Genomic DNA, 19,711 nt, shown 5'->3' on the forward strand with positions numbered 1-19,711 from the left:
GAGCAAGGTTAATCCAGTCCCTACTATCATATCCCATCTCCCTCAAATCAATTTTTATATTATCCTCCCATCTACGTCTCGATCTTCCCAAAGATTTTTCTCTCTCCGGCCTCCCAACTAACACTCTATATGCATTTCTGGATTCGCCCATAAGTGCTACATGCCCTGCCCATCTCAAACGTCTGGATTTAATTTTCCTAATTATGTCAGGTGAAGAATATAATGTGTGCAGTTCTGCGTTGTGTAACTTTCTCCATTCTCCTGTAACTTCATCCTTTTAGCCCCAAATATTTTCCTAAGCACCTTATTCTCAAACATCCTTAACCTCTGTGCCTTTCTCAAATTGAGAGTCCAAGTTTCACAATCACACAGAACAACCGTTAATATAACTATTTTATAAATTCTAACTTTCAGCTTTTTTGAGAGCAGACTGGATGACAAATTATTATTATTATTATTATTATTATTATTATTATTATTATTATTATTATTATTATTATTAATTTAACTTCCTTTCTGTAGAATAATACGAAGCTTCCCATTTTGTCTTCGTGAATTACTCTATCCTAAAACTTCTAAATAACTTTTTTTTTTCAATCTGATTGGACAAAGTTGAAGAACGAAATAATTGAAGAACATTTAGTATTCAAGTTTTTCTGTCGAAATCGTCACATCTTATTGCACATGTGCGATGCAGAAGATAGCAGCAGAATTACTAATGACGTAATGAGTACGAACTTTCGAAGTGCAAGAATGTATCAAATGACGATCAGAATTTGGAATGTTTTTTTTCTCATATTCCTTTGATGACAAAGAAAGTATATGAAAACGTAACTGAAACAAAGGAGACTGTAACTTTATATCTATATGTATAAGAATGCGATGAGTCACGATTTTCTTCTGTTTATTATTTCAGTTTTTTCTTTTTTAGACGTTTGATAGTACTTGGAAGTCGTAAGGATCTCGTACACGTAGGCCTACATTTTTTGACTCGTAAAACCGCTCACACATGGCAATGGTTAAAAGTCTGTATAGCTTCATATTCGAAATATTCTTTCAAGTTACAGTACATGTGTCTTATATCGCTGTAGATCTGACCTGACAACTTGACATTGATTTAGAGAAGCAAAATGAAGCTGAGGCAATAAACAGCGCTGCGATAACCAGATTCTTAATTCTTATTTGCACTGTTGAGCCCTGTAATTGGGTATATCAGATGGCAGACAGCTGACTCCTCATTCGTGGTACGATCTTCGGGTTGAAAGCTCACTTTGAATTCTCTCAGCGATGGTTGCGGAGTCAAACGCGAACGTGGACGTGGAAGCGCAGGAAGCCGGTGAGCATTTGTTATTGAATACAACTTCATTCTATTATGCTAGACACTCCGTCTGCCTTCCTGGAAATTGTTTTATTTGGTGTATGTCTAACATTGAGTTGAGATTTGTTTGTTTTTAGACACACAGAGTCTGTTGAAGACTGGATGAAGGTGAGTGAGTAATATTTGGGAATTTTTTAAGAAAGTCCTTAGTAAAATAATATTTGTAACTGATAAAAAAATGTTACGTTTCCATAACAAATACAGATATCGATAGCTAAGGACTTTCATAAAAGTGCCCGATATTCTTAATGAATAATAATATATAGATCATTTTCATTTATACGCATTTTCGAATTTTCAGATCTCAGTTTAGCAGATGCCATCTCCGAAGAATTGTGTGTACACAAACAGTATAAGGTTTGTTGGCGTGTGGATCTAATGTTATATCATCTTCAGAGATTTCGTTCCAGAATTTGATGACGTGTTATGTTGATTACTCCTCACTAATCTGTAAAGGTCACAGCATCTTTTAATTCAGTTTCGACTGTTAAAACGTCGTCAATTAAGTTTAAAGTGAATTAATTGAAAGCAATAAGTACACAACTTGAGGCCGAGGTCACGGTCAAAACAATTGCAAAGCGTGCTGTGTAATGCAGTGATCTGACCGAATCCGTATTTGACGATGATATATACATTCTTAATTTATTAATACTCTCATATTACAGCTGTGTAATGTATATATGTTACGTAATATATTTGTATTTATATTTTATTTTTATATTGTTATAGGAAAGACACAGAATAACCAAGAAGATGTGGATTTTGAAACGGCAATTTCTCTCACTGGTAAGTGTAATTCTGTAATGGGTTATTCAACTTCGAAAATATTTGATTGGACTAGCTGTATTGTTTATGTTCGCCTAATTTTCGCTGTTGTAGCTACTTAAACCGTAATCAAATATCGATCACAAGTCTGTAAAAAAATAAAGATTAGGTCTAGTAACATTCAAGTAGATATAATTATTTGATATTTATTATTTATAGTTCACAGAAAAAAAAACATACATATAATCATTGAAAAAAAAAACTTACATTTAGCCTATACACTTGATAATTTTACACATAGATATACAGTTTTAATACAATTTCCAAATTTAAATATTTAATATAAGATGTTTTATCTTGCACTTGCGTCATTTCATTTTTTTCCATTCCATTTATTATATTCCATAGATCTTACATGAGCAATGAAGCTTTAAGATGTGGAACAAGTCAAAGTTTTACAATATAACAGTTACATTTTTACAATATTTTACAATTTTTACAATATTTTACCATTTTTACAGTTTTTACAATTTTCTACAATTTTTTTACAATATTTTGGCGAGATGTCTAGTCTAGTTTTGTACAAGACTCAATTCATTTTATTATTTTGTTACAATTAGTATTTCAATGCATACTTAAATATCATTATAAACTACTAACAAAGAATACAATTACGACATAATTTTCGGAAATACGATTAAGTCCTTAGATCTACATAATTAAATACTTTAGTCCAGCTCACAAACACAATGCTACAATGATGTGAATTCCTAAGCAATACATAATTCAACGGTGACTATGATTGACAAGTTTGGTATATAGCCTACATTTATTATTTTTCATTATCTTATTATTCTTTTCTTCCTTTTTAAGTTAGTCTTCCCATCTTCTGTATGGAATTCATCTTTCGTTTTCCTTCTTTTCTTCCTCACTGCTATTTTCTACTTTTTCTCCTTTTTATCATTCTTTCATTTTCTATTTTTTTTCTCATAAATCTTCTTATCATCCTCTTATTTAACACTTCCTTTTATTATTTTTTTTCATAGAGTTTTTTGTTGGCCTAGAAGTACATTTCAGTGTAACCCAGTTCATTGTCGCGTCTGTGGTTCAAGTGCTAGCGCGCTGGTCTTCGATCCATGCGGCCTGGGTTTGATGTTCGGCTAGGTTGTGATGGATTTTTTGGCGAAATTTGCAGAGAGTTTTTCTCGGGGCACTCCAGTTGCCCTCTATTATTCCAACAGCACTCCTCATCTCCTCCTAATTTCGTTTTATCATTTGCAATAATAAAAATAAGCTGGGGTGGTACGGGTTTCCGATGCTCATATAGGAAGGACTTGGGGCTACGAGCCTAACAGGCTACTCGTGGGACCTGGCTCTGTTAGGGACTGAGACAGGATGGCCCACCTATTAGCGTCGGATTTATGAATGGCACCCAGGCCATCTGTCGGACTTGGACAATCATCGCATATATAGGACGCACAATGGGCCAAGTTACGGTCCAACCCTCGTAAAGCCAAGCCAAGGCAAATCCAACTCATTACAATTTATAGTCAGGTAATACTCGCACACTTGTGAGCTATATTAATATAAAATGTTTTTTGTCAGTTTTCTTATAACTATAAACACTTTTACAGGGTACGGAAAATTCAACTACTTGCTCAACCTGGTCACGATTCCAGCAGCTTGCTCTACAGTATTTGACACTACCACCATGTCATACATCCTGCCGTCCGCGGAGTGCGACTTGAATCTTTCAAACCTGAACAAGGGCATCCTCAACGCTATGGTGTATGCAGGTGAGGCTGCTCTGTTTAATGTACTTAATGTCTGCCATGATTTACAAGCCAGGTTGCGATATAATTCAGAAAACTTAATATGTTGCCAAGTCACGAAGATATTATGTCCATGATTAAAATAAAATTCATTTAAAAAGGAAGATTTTGTTTCTCAATAATATATAAACCATTTTTCTAGGCCTATATTTCACGCAAAGGCTATTGTTATTACTGCTGCTGTTGCTACTACTACTACTACTACTACAACTAGTACTACTATTACCACTACAACTACTACTACCACAACTACTACTACCACAGCAACAACAACAACTACTACTACTACTACTACTACTACTACTACTACTACTACTACTACTACTACTACTACTACTACTACTACTACTACTACTACTACTACCACCAGCATCACCACCACTATTACCATTAAGGCGCTTGTCTGCCGGTCTGAAGTTGCGCTTGGGCGCGGGTTCGATCCCAGCTTAGGCTGATTACCTGGTTGGGTTTTTTCCCCAATCTTAAGGTGAATGTCAGGTAATCTATGATGAATCCTCGGCCTCATCCCGCCAAATACTATTTCGATATCACCAATCTCATCGCCACTAAATAACCTCGTAGTTGATACAGCGTCGTTAAATAACCTGCTAAAAACTACTGTTGCTACTACGCCTACCACTATTATCACCACAACTACTACTACTACTACTACTACTACTACTACTACTACTACTACTACTACTACTACTGCTGCTGCTGCTGCTGCTGCTGCTGCTGCTGCGCCTACCGCTACTGCTATCACTACTACTACCATTACTACTACTACTACTACTACTACTACTACTACTACTACTACTACTAAATGTAAGAAATGATACGTGATGTAATGTACATGTGACGAATGATAAATAATGCGTGGAAGATATACAGTAAAGCACTAACGTAGTTTTAGGTGAAGTAGGTACGAGATTATATGATCCGCTATATTTTCGATGATTTAAACTGATTTAGTTGCATAATCCACAGGCAGTAATTGAGATAGTTAAAGAATTGATTAATAAGAATAGCTTTTCGACGTGACTTCGTACTTCACATAACAAAAATAAAATTATGAATAGATTTGTGACTATATTTATTGATATTAGTTCACAAAAGTACAAACTTAATAATTTAAAAATGATCTATATACAAAAAGTAGTTATACATAATAAATATACAATTTCCTAAACTAATTAATCTATCGCAAATCTCAGTAATTTATTGGTTCAAACTTGCACTTACGTCAGATAAAAATGAAATTGTCGAAACTAATGTATTTAATTTGCTAACTTCAGATTTTTATTTGATACAATGCAATATGTCGAAGTATATGATACAATAAAGACAATAAAATACAACATATATTCACAATTAAAAATGTTATGTTATTTAACAGAACAAGCACAGAATAAAGGTGCGTTTTATCACACGTGTTGATGTTATTTGACGTTCTCTACTGTAGACCACGTGTTTATAATTATATAAATGCTGCTGGCAGAAGTGTATAGCTGTAGTAATGAAGATGGATGTGCATCTATGCCATCGGTATTCACATTGCTAGTCAACGAAACTACGTAGTTCTGCCATGTATACGTACTATTCAACCTCATAAAAATCTTGATCATTTTATACCTATTCGTGCCTTATTTACAGGGATGATCTCTAGTGCTCTCGTTTGGGGCTTTCTGTCCGACACCTTGGGCAGACGCAAGCTTCTTCTGGTAGGCTACTTCCTTCTAACCTTTCTAATGGTGGCATCGAGTTTCTCTCAAGCTTTTTGGATACTGGCTGTCTTCAAGTTTATAGGAGGCTTTGTGTAAGGACTCATATGTATCTAATTATTACATACCGGTATTATTTTTGTTAGAATAAAACATGGAAATGTTTAAATAGAATGTCAAATTATAAACTGAATTTCTTGCTTAGGCTACTGTGAAATATGAGCTAACAGCTTTGAAATATTAACTTTTAGATCATGCGGGCCATTTGCTGTCCTGCTGGCGTACTTAGCAGAATTCAATAGCAGCCACCAGCGGCCAAGGGCCATGATGATGGTGGGCATCTTTACTTCGGTGGCTATCATATGTGTTCCAGGTACTTTCATTGTATATAGGCTAAGTATTCACTATTGTGACTTGAAGTGCGTATCTAGAAAATTAAAGAATTTATTTTTCTTTTGTGTGAACGTAATGAAAGTATATTCGATTCTTTATTTGTTCTTGAAATATGCTTACAAAAATATTTTGAAAATGAAAAGGCCGAAAAAATCATGTGATTACTGATCCTAGAAATCGGGCTTAATATAGGACAGCCTGCAGTTTTCTTTAGTCTTTCTCTTAGGCTCTCAAATCTCACACCGTAGCATAAAACAAGCTTCGTAAGAGGCTTCTCTATATGAATCTCTGTTGTCAAGGAAATATCTCTATGTCAAACTTAAGAATCTAGTATCTCATCCGCTAATTGATTCGTGATTCTGTTTATGATAGTTAAAATATGAATCAAATTGTGTTTTGAACAGCTTTAGCTTGGGCGCTGATCCCACAGCCATGGTCGTGGTCGTTTTTTGGGGGTTACATCACATACAACTCCTGGCGCATGTTCATCGCAGTGTCAGCTCTACCCAGCCTCTTGGCTGGATGTGGAATTTGGTTCTTCGATGAGTCCCCCAAGTTTCTCATGTCTTGTGGCAGACGAGAAGAAGCGCTCTCTGTATTTCGCAGAGTCTACTCCATCAATACTGGAAACCCTCCAGAAACTTATCCTGTGAGTTATTAATACACAACTTTTTACATTAATACAGCTAATTTATTCGTAATTTGGACCCTGTGTGCACAATCATAACTGACAACTTGCCATGAGATCTGCTGTGCACATGGCACTCAGAAGCAGGTTTCCTCCTTTTATGTTAATTTCTCATATCAGTGTAAAATTAATTGGTTTCAAAGAATGTGTGAAATGTTACGAAGAATGTTGGAACAAAAAACTATAAAAGTACAAAATCATTGTCATTCAAATGGATGTGTATATGCTGTCCTATCTCAGTAATAAATGTAAGCTTTATTGGACAATGAATTGAGCCAATAGTAATACATACTTCTAGATTGGACAAGAAATTCAAGTACACTAATAATCAGGGAAAGGATTTATATGTAAATACATATTTACTTATAAAGCTAATATAATTTATATTTTGCATTATCTTTATGTTTCACAATGTGTAGGGTTGAAAAATCCTACTTTTATTTTCCATATTTTTCCATATTTTAGAGTTTAGTACATATTTTCGTTAATTTCCATATATTTTCCATATTTCATATAAAACAGTCCATATTATATTAGGTTTAACAATAAAACAAAACAAAATTCCATTAACTTTTAAAAATACATTTCAACAATAGAGATTTAAACACATGTTCAGTAATCCCTTTAACATCAGAGTTATTTGAAAATTAGCAGTCCTATCAACAATGGGAAAGTAAGTTACAAAACTGTATTAATTTAATTTAAAATTTTTAACAGACTTCAGTTGTGCAGCTCAACAGTTAAATGCCAGTCAGAGTACACATAGGTTCAGTTTTGTAAATCATACTATAAAGACGGTAAATATGCCAAAAGTACGTCATTCAGTCAATTTAAAATCAAAACTAACAAGTTACATTTCAGAATTTAAAGAAGATGGTTTATCAACTGACAATAAAATATTATTTTGTAATTTGTGTCAGTGTGCAGTATCATCTACACAAAAGTTCCTGGTGCAACAACACATTACAACTAGTAAACATCAGGCCAACAAACAACTAAATTCCAAGCAGAGACAATTGTTTTTAACACAACCAACAACATCGAATGTAAGATCTGAGTTTAACATCGACCTGTGCCGTTCTCTCATCTCTGCTGATATTCCTCTCTACAAACTAAAGAATAAGGTCTTCAGGGAATTCCTTGAAAAATATACTCAACATACAATCCCGGATGAGTCAACACTTAGGAAGACGTATGCTCCATCCATCTACGATGAGACAATACAGAAGATAAGAGATGAAATTAAAGATAGTTCAATTTGGGTTTCCATTGATGAGACTCCCGACAAAGAAGGTAGACTTGTTGGTAATGTAGTTATCGGTTTGTTAAGTGAACAATATTCTGAACGAATTCTTTTACATTGTGATGTTCTAGAAAAGTGCAATAACAAAACTATAGTTAAACTGTTCAACGAAGCTATGGGTATCCTGTGGCCAAAGGGTATTATGTACGATAATGTGTTATTCTTTATTAGCGATGCTGCCCCTTATATGGTCAAAGCTGGACAAGCATTATCTGTTGTATATCCTAAATTGACTCATTTTACTTGTGTGGCGCATGCATTTCATCGTGTGGCAGAAGTGGTCAGAGACAATTTCCCTAAAGTAGATTTGTTGATTTCATCAGTGAAAAAAGTATTTCTCAAAGCTCCCAGTAGAGTTAACGTGTTGAAAGAAATGTACCCTGAAATTCCATTGCCACCAAAGCCAATTTTAACTAGATGGGGTACATGGCTAGAAGCAGTTGAATATTATGCCGAACATATAGACTCTATTAACAATGTTCTCCTTGCATTGGACTCTGAAGATGCAGTCTCAATTGATACTGCGAAAACAGTTACCTGTGACATAAGTGTGAAGAATGACTTAGCTCACATTCAGCATACATTTTCATGCATCATAAAAACGCTCAAAAGTCTCCAAAATAGGCACCTTTCACTATCTGAAAGTTTTGAAATTATAAATAGTACTGTGGAACAACTGAATCGTGGTAGAGGTAAAGTTGCAGATGCAGTAAGAGCTAAGGTGGACACTGTACTTTCAAAAAACCCTGGATATGAAGAACTACAAAAGGTTGTTGCTGTGATGAGTGGTGAATCAACAGTGAAGATTAACTTGGACTTATCCCCAGCAGACATTGTGAAATTGAATTATGTACCAGTTACTTCTTGTGACGTCGAACGCTCTTTTAGTCAGTATAAATCTATCCTCAGAGACAATAGAAGAAGATTCACTTTTCAGCACTTGAAAGAAATGTTTGTAACCTATTGTTATGGTAACAGACAATAAAAATTGTGTTTTGTTGAAACTACATTGGAAGATAAGGTACGTCCATTATATTTTTTGTTTAGTTTGATTAAAATGTACCAATATTTAACGTACATAGTCATTTTTTTTATAATTTTAAGTCCATATTTAATTCCATATTTTGGTAAAAATCCATATTTAATTCCATATTTTGGTAAAAATAACTACATATATATTTACATATTTCATATATTTTTAGTCCATATAAATCCGTTCCCTGCTAATAATACTGTATATATTCAATTCAATAGAGAGAATACAACTAAAGAATCAAGTCTGATACGATACTCGTACATTTACAATTTATGCTAAAAGACTTAAAAATGATGCCAAATTACAAACTTACAAACCGAAAGGCACAGATTTAGAATACCTTCTATTATATGGGTAAATAAATTATCATGAAGTTCAGAATTCGCAAAGAGGTTTAATCCTAAGAAGTCATGATGAAGAGTAGTTACTATGTTAGCCTCTGGAGTCGAAGTTCGCGAGTTGAAACCCAGTCGAGGGCAATTTTATTATTTTTTTAAGGTTTATGAAATATCTTTGGCTTCTTTCGGAAGGGAACTAAAGTCTGAGTTACAATGCTATAAATTTATTGCACGTAGAAGGATTCAGTCACTATTAGAGAGCTCCAAGCAAAATTGACCGCCATTTCTCGCCTGTATCAAAACTGTAGCTTTTGGTAATTTATTATATATTAATGCAGGTCCCAAGCTCGGATAAAAAAGTAAATGATTGGTTATTTAGCCTTAGAAAATGCACTGGGACTGAGGATATGCATTTAATAAATGCCCAAGAAATTCTTTTCCTAATAGATTCTCTACCAGTATCATGAGCAAAAACGTATCTGCACTATGGGAAAGGGTAAAGATTAGATTAGATTAGATTTATTTATTTAACCTGGTAGAGATAAGGCCATCAGGCTTTCTCTGCCCCTCTACCAGGGGATTACAACTATAACATGAACATGAGCACCCAGCGCCTTAAAACTTGGTTATCTTAGCCAAGGTATGATAAACCTAACAGAAGAGTTTTGGTCTTCCAGGCTAGTAGTTGGGTGTAGGGTTGACATCCCTATACCTGTACAAAAAAAACTAATTTATTGAGCAGTCCAGAGAAGTAAATGCCGAACGTTCTATAATACGAAAACTCGAAAAACAAAGAATCTGAGAATGGCAACATGGAATGTTTTAACATCATATAGACTGGGAGCTCAAAAAATGTTTCTTGATCACCTAATCTCAGTTGGGAAAGTGAAATAGTTAAAGATATAAAAAAACTCCCGATAAATCCATGGGTAATTGGGTATTAGCATCATAAGATAGAAAAGCTTGGCGAGAGCTTTAAGAGGGAAGCTATGGCCCAAAGAGGGCTATAGTCCGGTGATGGTGATGGTGATGGTGATGGTGATGATTTATCCACGTCTATCAGGATAAATTTTGGTTCACAGATGCCTCCACTTCAGAAACAAAACTCGACACTGTCAGACTAACTGAGTCTATAAGTTGGCCTTATCTAGAGGCAACAGAAACCAACCACTTTTCTACTACCGGTACTAATATTTCTTTCCTAGCACACTAAAAGGGAACCAGCACCTGTTTGATAGAGATATGCAAACATTGTGCTTGTATTCGTAAGATGTTTCACAAGGAAGTGTAAACAATTCAGGGATGAAAACCAGAATAAAATGTTACAAGCATGTCTGTTTATGGGGTCAGAAATGTCACTTTTAATTTTTATGTACAGTATATTCTTCATTGCTGACCGATAAGTTATACATTACCTTCAACTTATGCGGTATTGTTTTGCTACTAGTTCTTTGCACTAGATATGCAATGAAGTGTTACAAGAAATTTCACACGACATTTTTGTGTTAGACATATTAACTTAGATATGTATTAATAACCCTAACATTTAAACTTGGAGCTACTTGTAAAAACGCTGTAAACAATATTTAATGTACTGGCAATAAAAGTATCGTACAATTGAAACGAGTGTGTTTTTGCAGGTGAAGTCTCTTCGTGAAGAAAAGTCGATAGGCACAAGTGTTCTCAGCACAGATGCTCCCAGCAATAGTGTGCTGACTCTTCTGAAGCTTGGAGCCGAACAGATGAAGCCATTTTTCCACAAGCCATATATTGGCAAAGCACTTCTCGTCTTCACCATCCAGTTTGGAGGCCTATGGGCGTAAGATATCTATATTTTGAAATGACTAGCTGCAATGTTTAATTACATCATAGCTTGTATAAAAATGACAAAAAAAGTCACACGAGGTCATGATGGAGGCATTGTTTTTGTGTAAATTTGACTCCATTACAATTTACATTTGAGATGCATAAAAATGTTTTTTTTTTTTTTTACTACTGTTACAGTACTAATAGTAAAAGGTAAAGGTATCCCCGTAACATGCCATGAAGGCACTTGGGGGGGCATGGAGGTAGAGCCCCATGCTTTCCATGACCTCAGCATTAGAATGAGGTGGTGTGGTCGGCGTAATTGCCCGAAAGAAAAAGCGTTATTCTCCAGTCAACCTCTTCTTAGATCCTGTTGCCTGGAATAAGGTTTTCTTTTCATCAAATTATGTGGAAAAATAATAATAATAATACCGGTAATAATTAAACAGTGGTCTTGAAATGTCAACGGAAATATAAGATTTGTACTGCTACTAGGTCTACCACTACCACTAACAAAGATAACGGAAAGCTGCTTTATTATATTTCCTTTCACGGCAATTTCATGCTGAACTATGATGTTCCACTTAAAAAAATTTTTCGAAACACCGGTCTGGTTGGCGCAGTTGGTATAGCGCTGGCCTTCTATGCCCGAGATTGCGAGTTCGATCCCGGGCCAGGTCGATGGTATTTAAGTGTGCTTAAAGCGACAGGCTCATGTCAGTAGATTTACTGGCATGTAAAAGAACTTCTGCAGGACAAAATTCCGGCACACCGGCGACGCTGATATAACCTCGGCAGTTGCAAGCGTCGTTAAATAAAACATGACATTTTAACATTTTTTTTTTATTTCGAAATGTTCATATAAAGTCTAAACACACTATTCATCATATCAGTGCAAGCCATTAGTAGGCCTAATTTACATATTTGCAACTACCGTACTTTGTAAGATACTGGTCTTCACTAGGAAGTAACATAATGTTAATGTGCTTCATGGTAATAAACACGAATTTACTATCATTACGGTGTTTTGAATCTGACATAGGATTTTAAATTCATTGCAGGATGAATACAATACGATTGTGGCTGCCTCAGCTATTCGCCATTGTTGAAGAATATTCTATTGTCAACGAGAATGAGTATGGAAATGCCACTCTGTGCGAGATGCTGGCCTCTCGGACTGGACCAAAAGTTATAATCAATGAATCCTTAATTCTGGTTGATGAACCCTGCGTCCCTGTAAGTTTTATTATATTAGTTAATAAGTACTATGAATAAATTTAAATATGCAATAATATTAGTGGGGCCAGTAGTCCTAGTATTTAAAAGCTCTAAATCATTTTCTGATTTTTTTTCCTCTCATAGAGTAAGCTGTCTCTCTCTTTATATCTATCCTTCCCTCCCACCCTTTTTCCCTTCCCCTTTCCTCTTCGTCTCTTCCTCTCTGGCTTCCTCCCTGTCCCCACTCACTCTCCTCTTGTTTGGATGATAATAATAATAATAATAATAATAATAATAATAATAATAATAACAATAATTCTTGATTGCAATAGAATGTCGCTCCTTTTTATTATGTAATTATTAAACATATTTTGTTTAATTTTCATTACAGTTTACACATGGTTTTTGATAAATATGAATGTAGTAATTCTGCTGCATATCACAAACCGGAAACATAGACACGTTCTTCTAGCCAATAATAGTAATTTATGATACAAGTTCGTGAAGTGAGTAGCATTTTGACAGGAGTGCAGGTTTGAGAAACGAGGCTTGCTTGTTTTTTCTTCGATAACTCAAATTATTACTTCACGCACACTGCTTACTTCACGCACTGGTGTTATTACTTCATGAACACTGCTTACTTCACGCATTGGTGTTATTACTTCACTCACACTACTTACTTCACTCACACTACTTACTTCACGCACTGGTGTTATTACTTCACGTACACTGGTTCACGCACTGGCGTTATTACTTCACGCACTGATGTTATTACTTCACTCACACTGCTTACTTCACGCACTGGTGTTATTACTTCATGCACACTGCTTACTTCACGCATTGGTGTTATTACTTCACGCACTGATGTTATTACTTCACTCACACTGCTTACTTCACGCACTGGCGTTATTACTTCACGCACTGATGTTATTACTTCACTCACACTGCTTACTTCACGCACTGGTGTTATTACTTCATGCACACTGCTTACTTCACGCATTGGTGTTATTACTTCACTCACACTGCTTACTTCACGCACTGGTGTTACTTCACGTACACTGGTTCACGCACTGGCGTTATTACTTCACGCACTGATGTTATTACTTCACTCACACTGCTTACTTCACGCACTGGTGTTATTACTTCACGCACACTATGCTCACCTCATGCACCAGTGTTCATATGCACTGCAGAGAGATTTAGGATTTAACCCAGGCATATTGGTGCACAATTTAGTGATTAGAACTTGTGCACCACCATCTCTCCTACTCCCGAGGAATAAAATATTAAAACCTATTGGCTGAAAATTATTACGTCACTACTTCATTGAATATCCACTCCTATCTAATTGTGTGTGAAGTTTCCATCATGCTCGAAGGTATTATAGTATACATAACATAAAACTGTGTACCATTGTCCTAATAGCTAAATAATGTCCTCACCAGAAGGAAAGGTTAAAATTCCGGCGAGTCTAACAATAAGTTAAATTAGTGCAGACAATGAAGTTGCTGGGGGCAGGATAGAGTAGGGTATTACCATTCCTTCTGACAGCATTCTACCAATTCTCCCTTAACCAACGTTTAATATCGTCCTTGCTTACTGCAGGAAACAAGTCTGAGGATAAGAAAGCTAAAAATTCCAGTTAATTGCTCCTCGCTTTAAGATGGAACAATGAAGTAATCGCAAGTATGCAAATAATTACAATAATAAGGCAGAAAGAGCAAATAAATCATCTTCCATATAAAACTTTAATTAACAGCGAAAAAACTGGCATATTGTCATCATATTAGTGTCATTCTGTATTTCAGCATCATTGGGCTTTCTTGGAACTGTGCCTATAGAAATGATAGAAATGTAGTGGTCTCATTGTCTGCTTAATATTGAGTTATTAACTTCATTTTTGTGCTTGAAAATCATAAGGCAAGCTGTGGTTTGGTTACAGGTGCAGATTGGTGACTCCATGTACATCTATTCCATGATAGTGGGATTCACCACTTCAGTGTTTAATCTGTCTGCGAGTTCTGTTATCAACTGCATTGGGAAAAAGAAAATACTTGGTAATTTGAAGTAAACATTATATGCATTTGTACATTATACAATTGGTTTATATGTTCCATATTATTTTATAAACATTTCATTCTGAAATTTTGTATTATTTATTGAATTTGGGAAGCAGTGAGTAAGTAGAACATTGCTCTAATCAGTCATGTGTAATACATCCATTGTTACAGTTCTGGGCTATGCACTAAATTGTTTTTGCGTGATTGGAATGTACTGGTGTAACTCCATGGAGGTGCTGCTGGTGGTGGCCTCCCTTTTCATTGGTTCTGGTTCGATGAGCTCTAATGCTCTGATGAGCGTTGTGGTGGATCTTTTTCCTACAAGCCTCAGGTAATAATTTCTGCAGAAAAATGTACTATTCTTGTAGCATCTAATTTTCATCAGTGCTTGTACAGAAACCAAAGAGTGAGAGAAGAAATAGATGGTGCATAGAGAAACTCTAAGATATTAAAATTGCAGAACAGTATTAGGCATACTTGAACAAAGTATTATTTGAGAAAGGTAACGTCAACAGTATTGAAGATGAATTATTGTCATATATAAACTGAAAAAAACAAGGAATATAGAATAGTTATGATGATGATTGCTAACAACTTATAAGAAATTATTAATGTAGATACTTCTTAATACCATATAGACATTAGAAAACACTTCAACCAAATTATTATTCATTATATATTTTGCGATTTGTAAATATCTGAATTTGAAAGTGTAATCCTGTGTCATAAATTTATAATGGGTAAAAAAATCCTGCTCTAAAAGCATAATTTTTCGGTGTTTCTCGTGTAAATCTGCTAGTCAAGAACCTCGAACCTGGTCTATCTTATTGAGTAAAGAATTACTCCTCTGTATTCCCCACCCCAGCAATAGTTTTTAATACAGTACCGATACTACCAGACTATTTAGCAGGGGCCGTAAAGTTAAACATGTTTGTAAGCAGGACTGTGTATTAAACTTTTGACACACTGTCTTTTATTAATATGAATAACATTAAGTAAATGCAATTTTAAACGAAATAATAATAAGGCTAATGTATTATCGAAAAAAATAACAGTACCGGTAACTAAATCCGCCATTTCCACAAAAATACAGTAGGCTAATTATTATTCTGACGCAGTTGTTAGCAAAGGTATGAAATTGACGAATTTTTTACATAACGAAGAACGGTAGGTAATTAATAATGAATGACAATGCTCATTCTTTAAAAGTACCAACTCTTAAAAATTTATATCTAATCTATGTTTTCCTTCTCTACATAATTCTTCGACTTTCATCAGTGGGTGTATGAAAATAACATACGTAAATATTTTTTGCCTGGAAAATTTTCCGCTCTCGGCCATGGGTCACTTCAGCACATGCTTAAATGCAGTCCTGCCTGCAGGCATTAAAAGCAATACATTTTTGACACTTTTGGAAGCAATAAGTTGTTAAAAAATAGTTAACTTACATAAAAACAAACAGAATGATTACCTTGACTGTACTTGACCTTCCGTCTATTTTCCCTTTCATGAATTAATCACCGACAGGTGTCATTATTAAAATAATTGTAATACTGTTATAAGAAATAAAAATAAAACATTGTAACTGTACAGTACTCTTTTCGTCTGTATAAAAACCTTGTTCGAATTCTAAGTAAAACAGACTTATGGATGGATATACCGGTACTTTCTTGTTGGCAGGACAATGGCAGTGAGCATCACAATGATGACAGGTAGAATTGGCGCTCTGACAGGGAACATTACATTTCCTGTATTTCTGGGTATCAGCTGCGCCATGCCATTCTTTCTCATTGGAGCTATATCACTGGGTAAGTAGCTACTCCTGTTGCCAAGCCTTCTTCTCATTTCAACTGACTTAACATACCGTAGTTCAGTCATTATGATATTATTAATATTAATGTTATCACTAACACAATTAAATTATATTCCTTGTAAGCCTTTTTAATTCATAATAAAATCATTTTTCTTTCAGTATGCAGTGTTTTAACGTTCTTATTGCCAAGGACAACAGGAAAAGCGTTGGAATGAATAAGTTTGGGAGCAGAACACAAGTTCCCAAGCGACTAGCTTCAGATGTAGAATTCTACATGATCTCTCTTACTCTCTTAATACGAATTATATTTATGCTCATTTTTATTATGCTTTATTTAAATGTGTATTCTATATATTGTGTAATGTCTACAAAATAAAACGAGTCTCTTGTTTTATATAAACTTTTCTTTCTTTTCATAATACCATTTCGTTCCTTCATTCTGAAACTTATTTCTAATTTCCTATTGAACTTTACTGATAATACTTACTTACTTACTTACTAGCTTTTAAGGTACCCGGGGGTTCATTGCTGCCCTCACATAAGCCCGCCATTAGTCCCTATCCTGAGCAAGATTAATCCATTCTATTCCATCATATCCCACCTCCCTCAAATCCATTTTAATATTATCTTCCCATCTACTTCTCGGCCTCCCTAAAGGTCTTTTTCCCTCCGGCCTCCCAACTAACACTCTATATGCATTTCTGGATTTGCCCATACGTGCTACATGCCCTGCCCAACTGATAATACCGTAATCTTCTTATGTCATAATAAGAAGTGTGTTTACTACTACTCAAAGTGCTGGGCTATTCCATAAATTTGTAATCAAATATAGATTTCAATCCTTTACTTATTAATGAAGGAGATACTTCATTTAGATGATGCATCATATTCCTTATAGGTATAGGTATTTTGCATTAGGTTACTGACGATTTGTGCACTTATATTGAATAAATTGAGAAATGATGACAAGGGAAATGGGTTGATACTCAGGTGATTTTCCTCGTAAGACCATCTTTGTCAGTCACAAATTTGTCAGTGATTTGAACACAGATCATTATACAAGAAGTCAAATGCATCAGCTACTCAGCTAATCCTATTCTTACTCCTCATCCTCCTTTTTTTCCTCCTTCTCCTCCTCCTCTTCATTGCTGCTGCCAACGCTACCATCACCACAACAACAACAACAACAACAACAACAGACATAACAGTCATCTTTAGACAATGGCGTTATACAGGTGATCAAAGAAGTACCGGTACCAGCAATTTGCCTTTTAAATATTGTACATTCACCAAACACTGATGTGATCGCGCCTAGTAGAAGCGCAAGTATTGTTACCTACATTTCTAGTGATACGTTAATATGGTCCAACAGCAATAGATTGTGTTTTTTGAAGTAGTGTGTTCTCACTGATTTCTGAGCAGCATGACGTTCTCATAGTGCACTTAAGAGAGGAACAAGAAAGATGAATTAGCCACAGTGGCTAATGAAGAATATGAAAAACAGATGTTGATTCACATTTTCAACACAGTGTGTAGTTTGATAAAGCATAACTATTCAATATAGTATAAGGTACATATGAAATGGAATTGCGTAGCAAAAAACTGATGAAATCTTTTAATTATCTTACATTCACGTCATATGGTTCTTTCCATAGCTAGACATATCTACCTAGAGTTGATAAAAACTATTCTTTTTTTCTCAAAATAACAGACCAACAAGCCAAACTCTGTGTCATTATCAACGAAGAAAATATAGTTACAAAGAGTGCCTTAATCATATTTTGAAGTGTGACATTAGTAGCTGTTCCCATCCAGTCAAATATTTGTAGATTTAAAGAAGCTGAGTTCTACACATGTAAAAATAATTTGTGAGACTCTGCTACGTATTTTACTCTTACTGAAAATGGCTTCATTGAACGAACGATATGTAAAGTATGTTTAATAGCCTTTCGTTATACCACTATTCTATGAGTATATCCTTTCACATGTCCACCACTGTGAAGTAATAGTTGGCACATCTCACCGTGAAATTCTGGTTGGGACAAGTTAACTAGTTGAGGTTTTTTCCTGGGTTTTCCCTCAACCAATTGAAGCAGAATTGCACTGGACCTCGGACTCATTTCGCCATCATTAATTCACATATCATTATCGTCATCGCCAGGGTTAAGTTCATGGTGCAGCATGCTGTACTTGTACAAGAGCATGGCTGTTCGGCTATCCAGTCATTTACAGAATAGAAGTGGTAAGCACAATAAACCTCAGGCTTAAGTGTAAGCCTTCGGGTCCCTCCTCTGTACAAGAGGAAAAAATCATTTCACAAAAAAAAAAAAACCAATATGCTGTCCTCATGTATCACTTACAAAATATGTGTATATATATATATATATATATATATATATATATATATATATATATATATGTGTGTGTGTGTGTGTGTGTGTGTGTGTGTGTGTGTGTGTGTGTGTGTGTATTTGTCCAATGGCAAAGCCCTGAACTTGTTATTCGCCTGACTCTATTAATATAGATGGTTTCTTCAATAACAAAAGTATACATAACCAAAGCTCTCCATGCGAAATTTGGTGGTCCAATATTCATCAAGATTCTGTTCGTACCCACTATTCTACTCCCTTACTTACTTACAAATGGCTTTTAAGGAACCCGAAGGTTCATTGCCGCCCTCACATAAGCCCGCCAGCGGTCCCTATCCTGTGCAAGATTAATCCAGTCTCTATCATCATACCCCACCTCTCTTAAATCCATTTTAATATTATCCTCCCATCTACGTCTCGGCCTTCCTAAAGGTCTTTTTCCCTCCGGTCTTCCAACTAACACTCTATATGCATTTCTGGATTCGCCCATACGTGCTACTCCCTAATAAAAAAAATATAAAACGTGCAGCTGAAACTTGTTTGCTTATAAACATTTCCAGTCTTCCAATCAAAAATGTTCTCACTACTTTCTTTAGAAATTGCTTCACAGCATCACTGGTGAATCCAATGCTGACAGGTAGGACACTTTACAAAAATGTGCAGCAGATTTGGAAGTGGCAGTGACAGTTGTGAAAGTAGAACAGAAACAAGAATAAATGAATACCATACAGTTGCTAATATAAATGGCTACATGCTTGTGGAGTGAGATACTGAAGCCAGTTTTTCCAGCAGTCTTCCAATCTAAGGCAACATGCTTGGATTCGCATTATGAAATGAGCGCTGATTCGAGTCCTCATGAAATTTCGGCCAGTGTATGGGACTGGTGCTACCCAGCAACATGATAGGTTTGGGAAGCTATGATAGGTAGCGAAATCCAACAGGTTATGGAAACAAGCTATAACAGCTAGGGAATCTGTGAATTTGCGGAGCT

The 19,711-nt window shown here is 35.4% G+C and overlaps 1 protein-coding gene across 2 annotated transcripts; it reads left to right on the forward strand.

Annotated features, from left to right (window-relative positions):
* Nucleotides 1-1,183: 1,183 nt before the first annotated feature.
* LOC138714962 (synaptic vesicle glycoprotein 2B-like) lies at nt 1,184-16,751 on the forward strand. Of its 2 annotated transcripts, XM_069847285.1 has the most exons (14): nt 1,225-1,336; nt 1,456-1,486; nt 1,680-1,735; nt 2,108-2,164; nt 3,778-3,939; nt 5,629-5,791; nt 5,948-6,069; nt 6,494-6,738; nt 11,095-11,273; nt 12,322-12,496; nt 14,421-14,535; nt 14,710-14,869; nt 16,219-16,346; nt 16,511-16,751. In XM_069847285.1, the coding sequence occupies exons 5-14, from the start codon at nt 3,855-3,857 to the stop codon at nt 16,564-16,566; spliced, it is 1,428 nt and encodes a 475-aa protein (XP_069703386.1). In that variant the 5' UTR covers nt 1,225-1,336; nt 1,456-1,486; nt 1,680-1,735; nt 2,108-2,164; nt 3,778-3,854; the 3' UTR covers nt 16,567-16,751. The 2 variants fall into 2 exon arrangements, with proteins under 2 accessions (XP_069703385.1, XP_069703386.1); XM_069847284.1 differs by lacking the exons at nt 1,456-1,486; nt 1,680-1,735 and having other exon boundaries at nt 1,184-1,336.
* Nucleotides 16,752-19,711: the final 2,960 nt, after the last annotated feature.

The sequence above is a fragment of the Periplaneta americana genome, chromosome 15 (assembly GCF_040183065.1).
Source record: "Periplaneta americana isolate PAMFEO1 chromosome 15, P.americana_PAMFEO1_priV1, whole genome shotgun sequence".
NCBI classification, from domain to species: domain Eukaryota; kingdom Metazoa; phylum Arthropoda; class Insecta; order Blattodea; family Blattidae; genus Periplaneta; species Periplaneta americana.

What these genes read in the sequence shown, in the direction of transcription:
- LOC138714962 (XM_069847284.1), top strand. Translation starts at nt 1,288, where the DNA reads ATGGTTGCGGAGTCAAACGCGAACGTGGACGTGGAAGCGCAGGAAGCC. An exon ending in ACCCTCCAGAAACTTATCCT is followed by an intron (nt 6,739 to 11,094) that starts GTGAGTTATTAA and finishes GTGTTTTTGCAG; the next exon opens with GTGAAGTCTCTTCGTGAAGA. An exon ending in CTTTTTCCTACAAGCCTCAG is followed by an intron (nt 14,870 to 16,218) that starts GTAATAATTTCT and finishes TCTTGTTGGCAG; the next exon opens with GACAATGGCAGTGAGCATCA.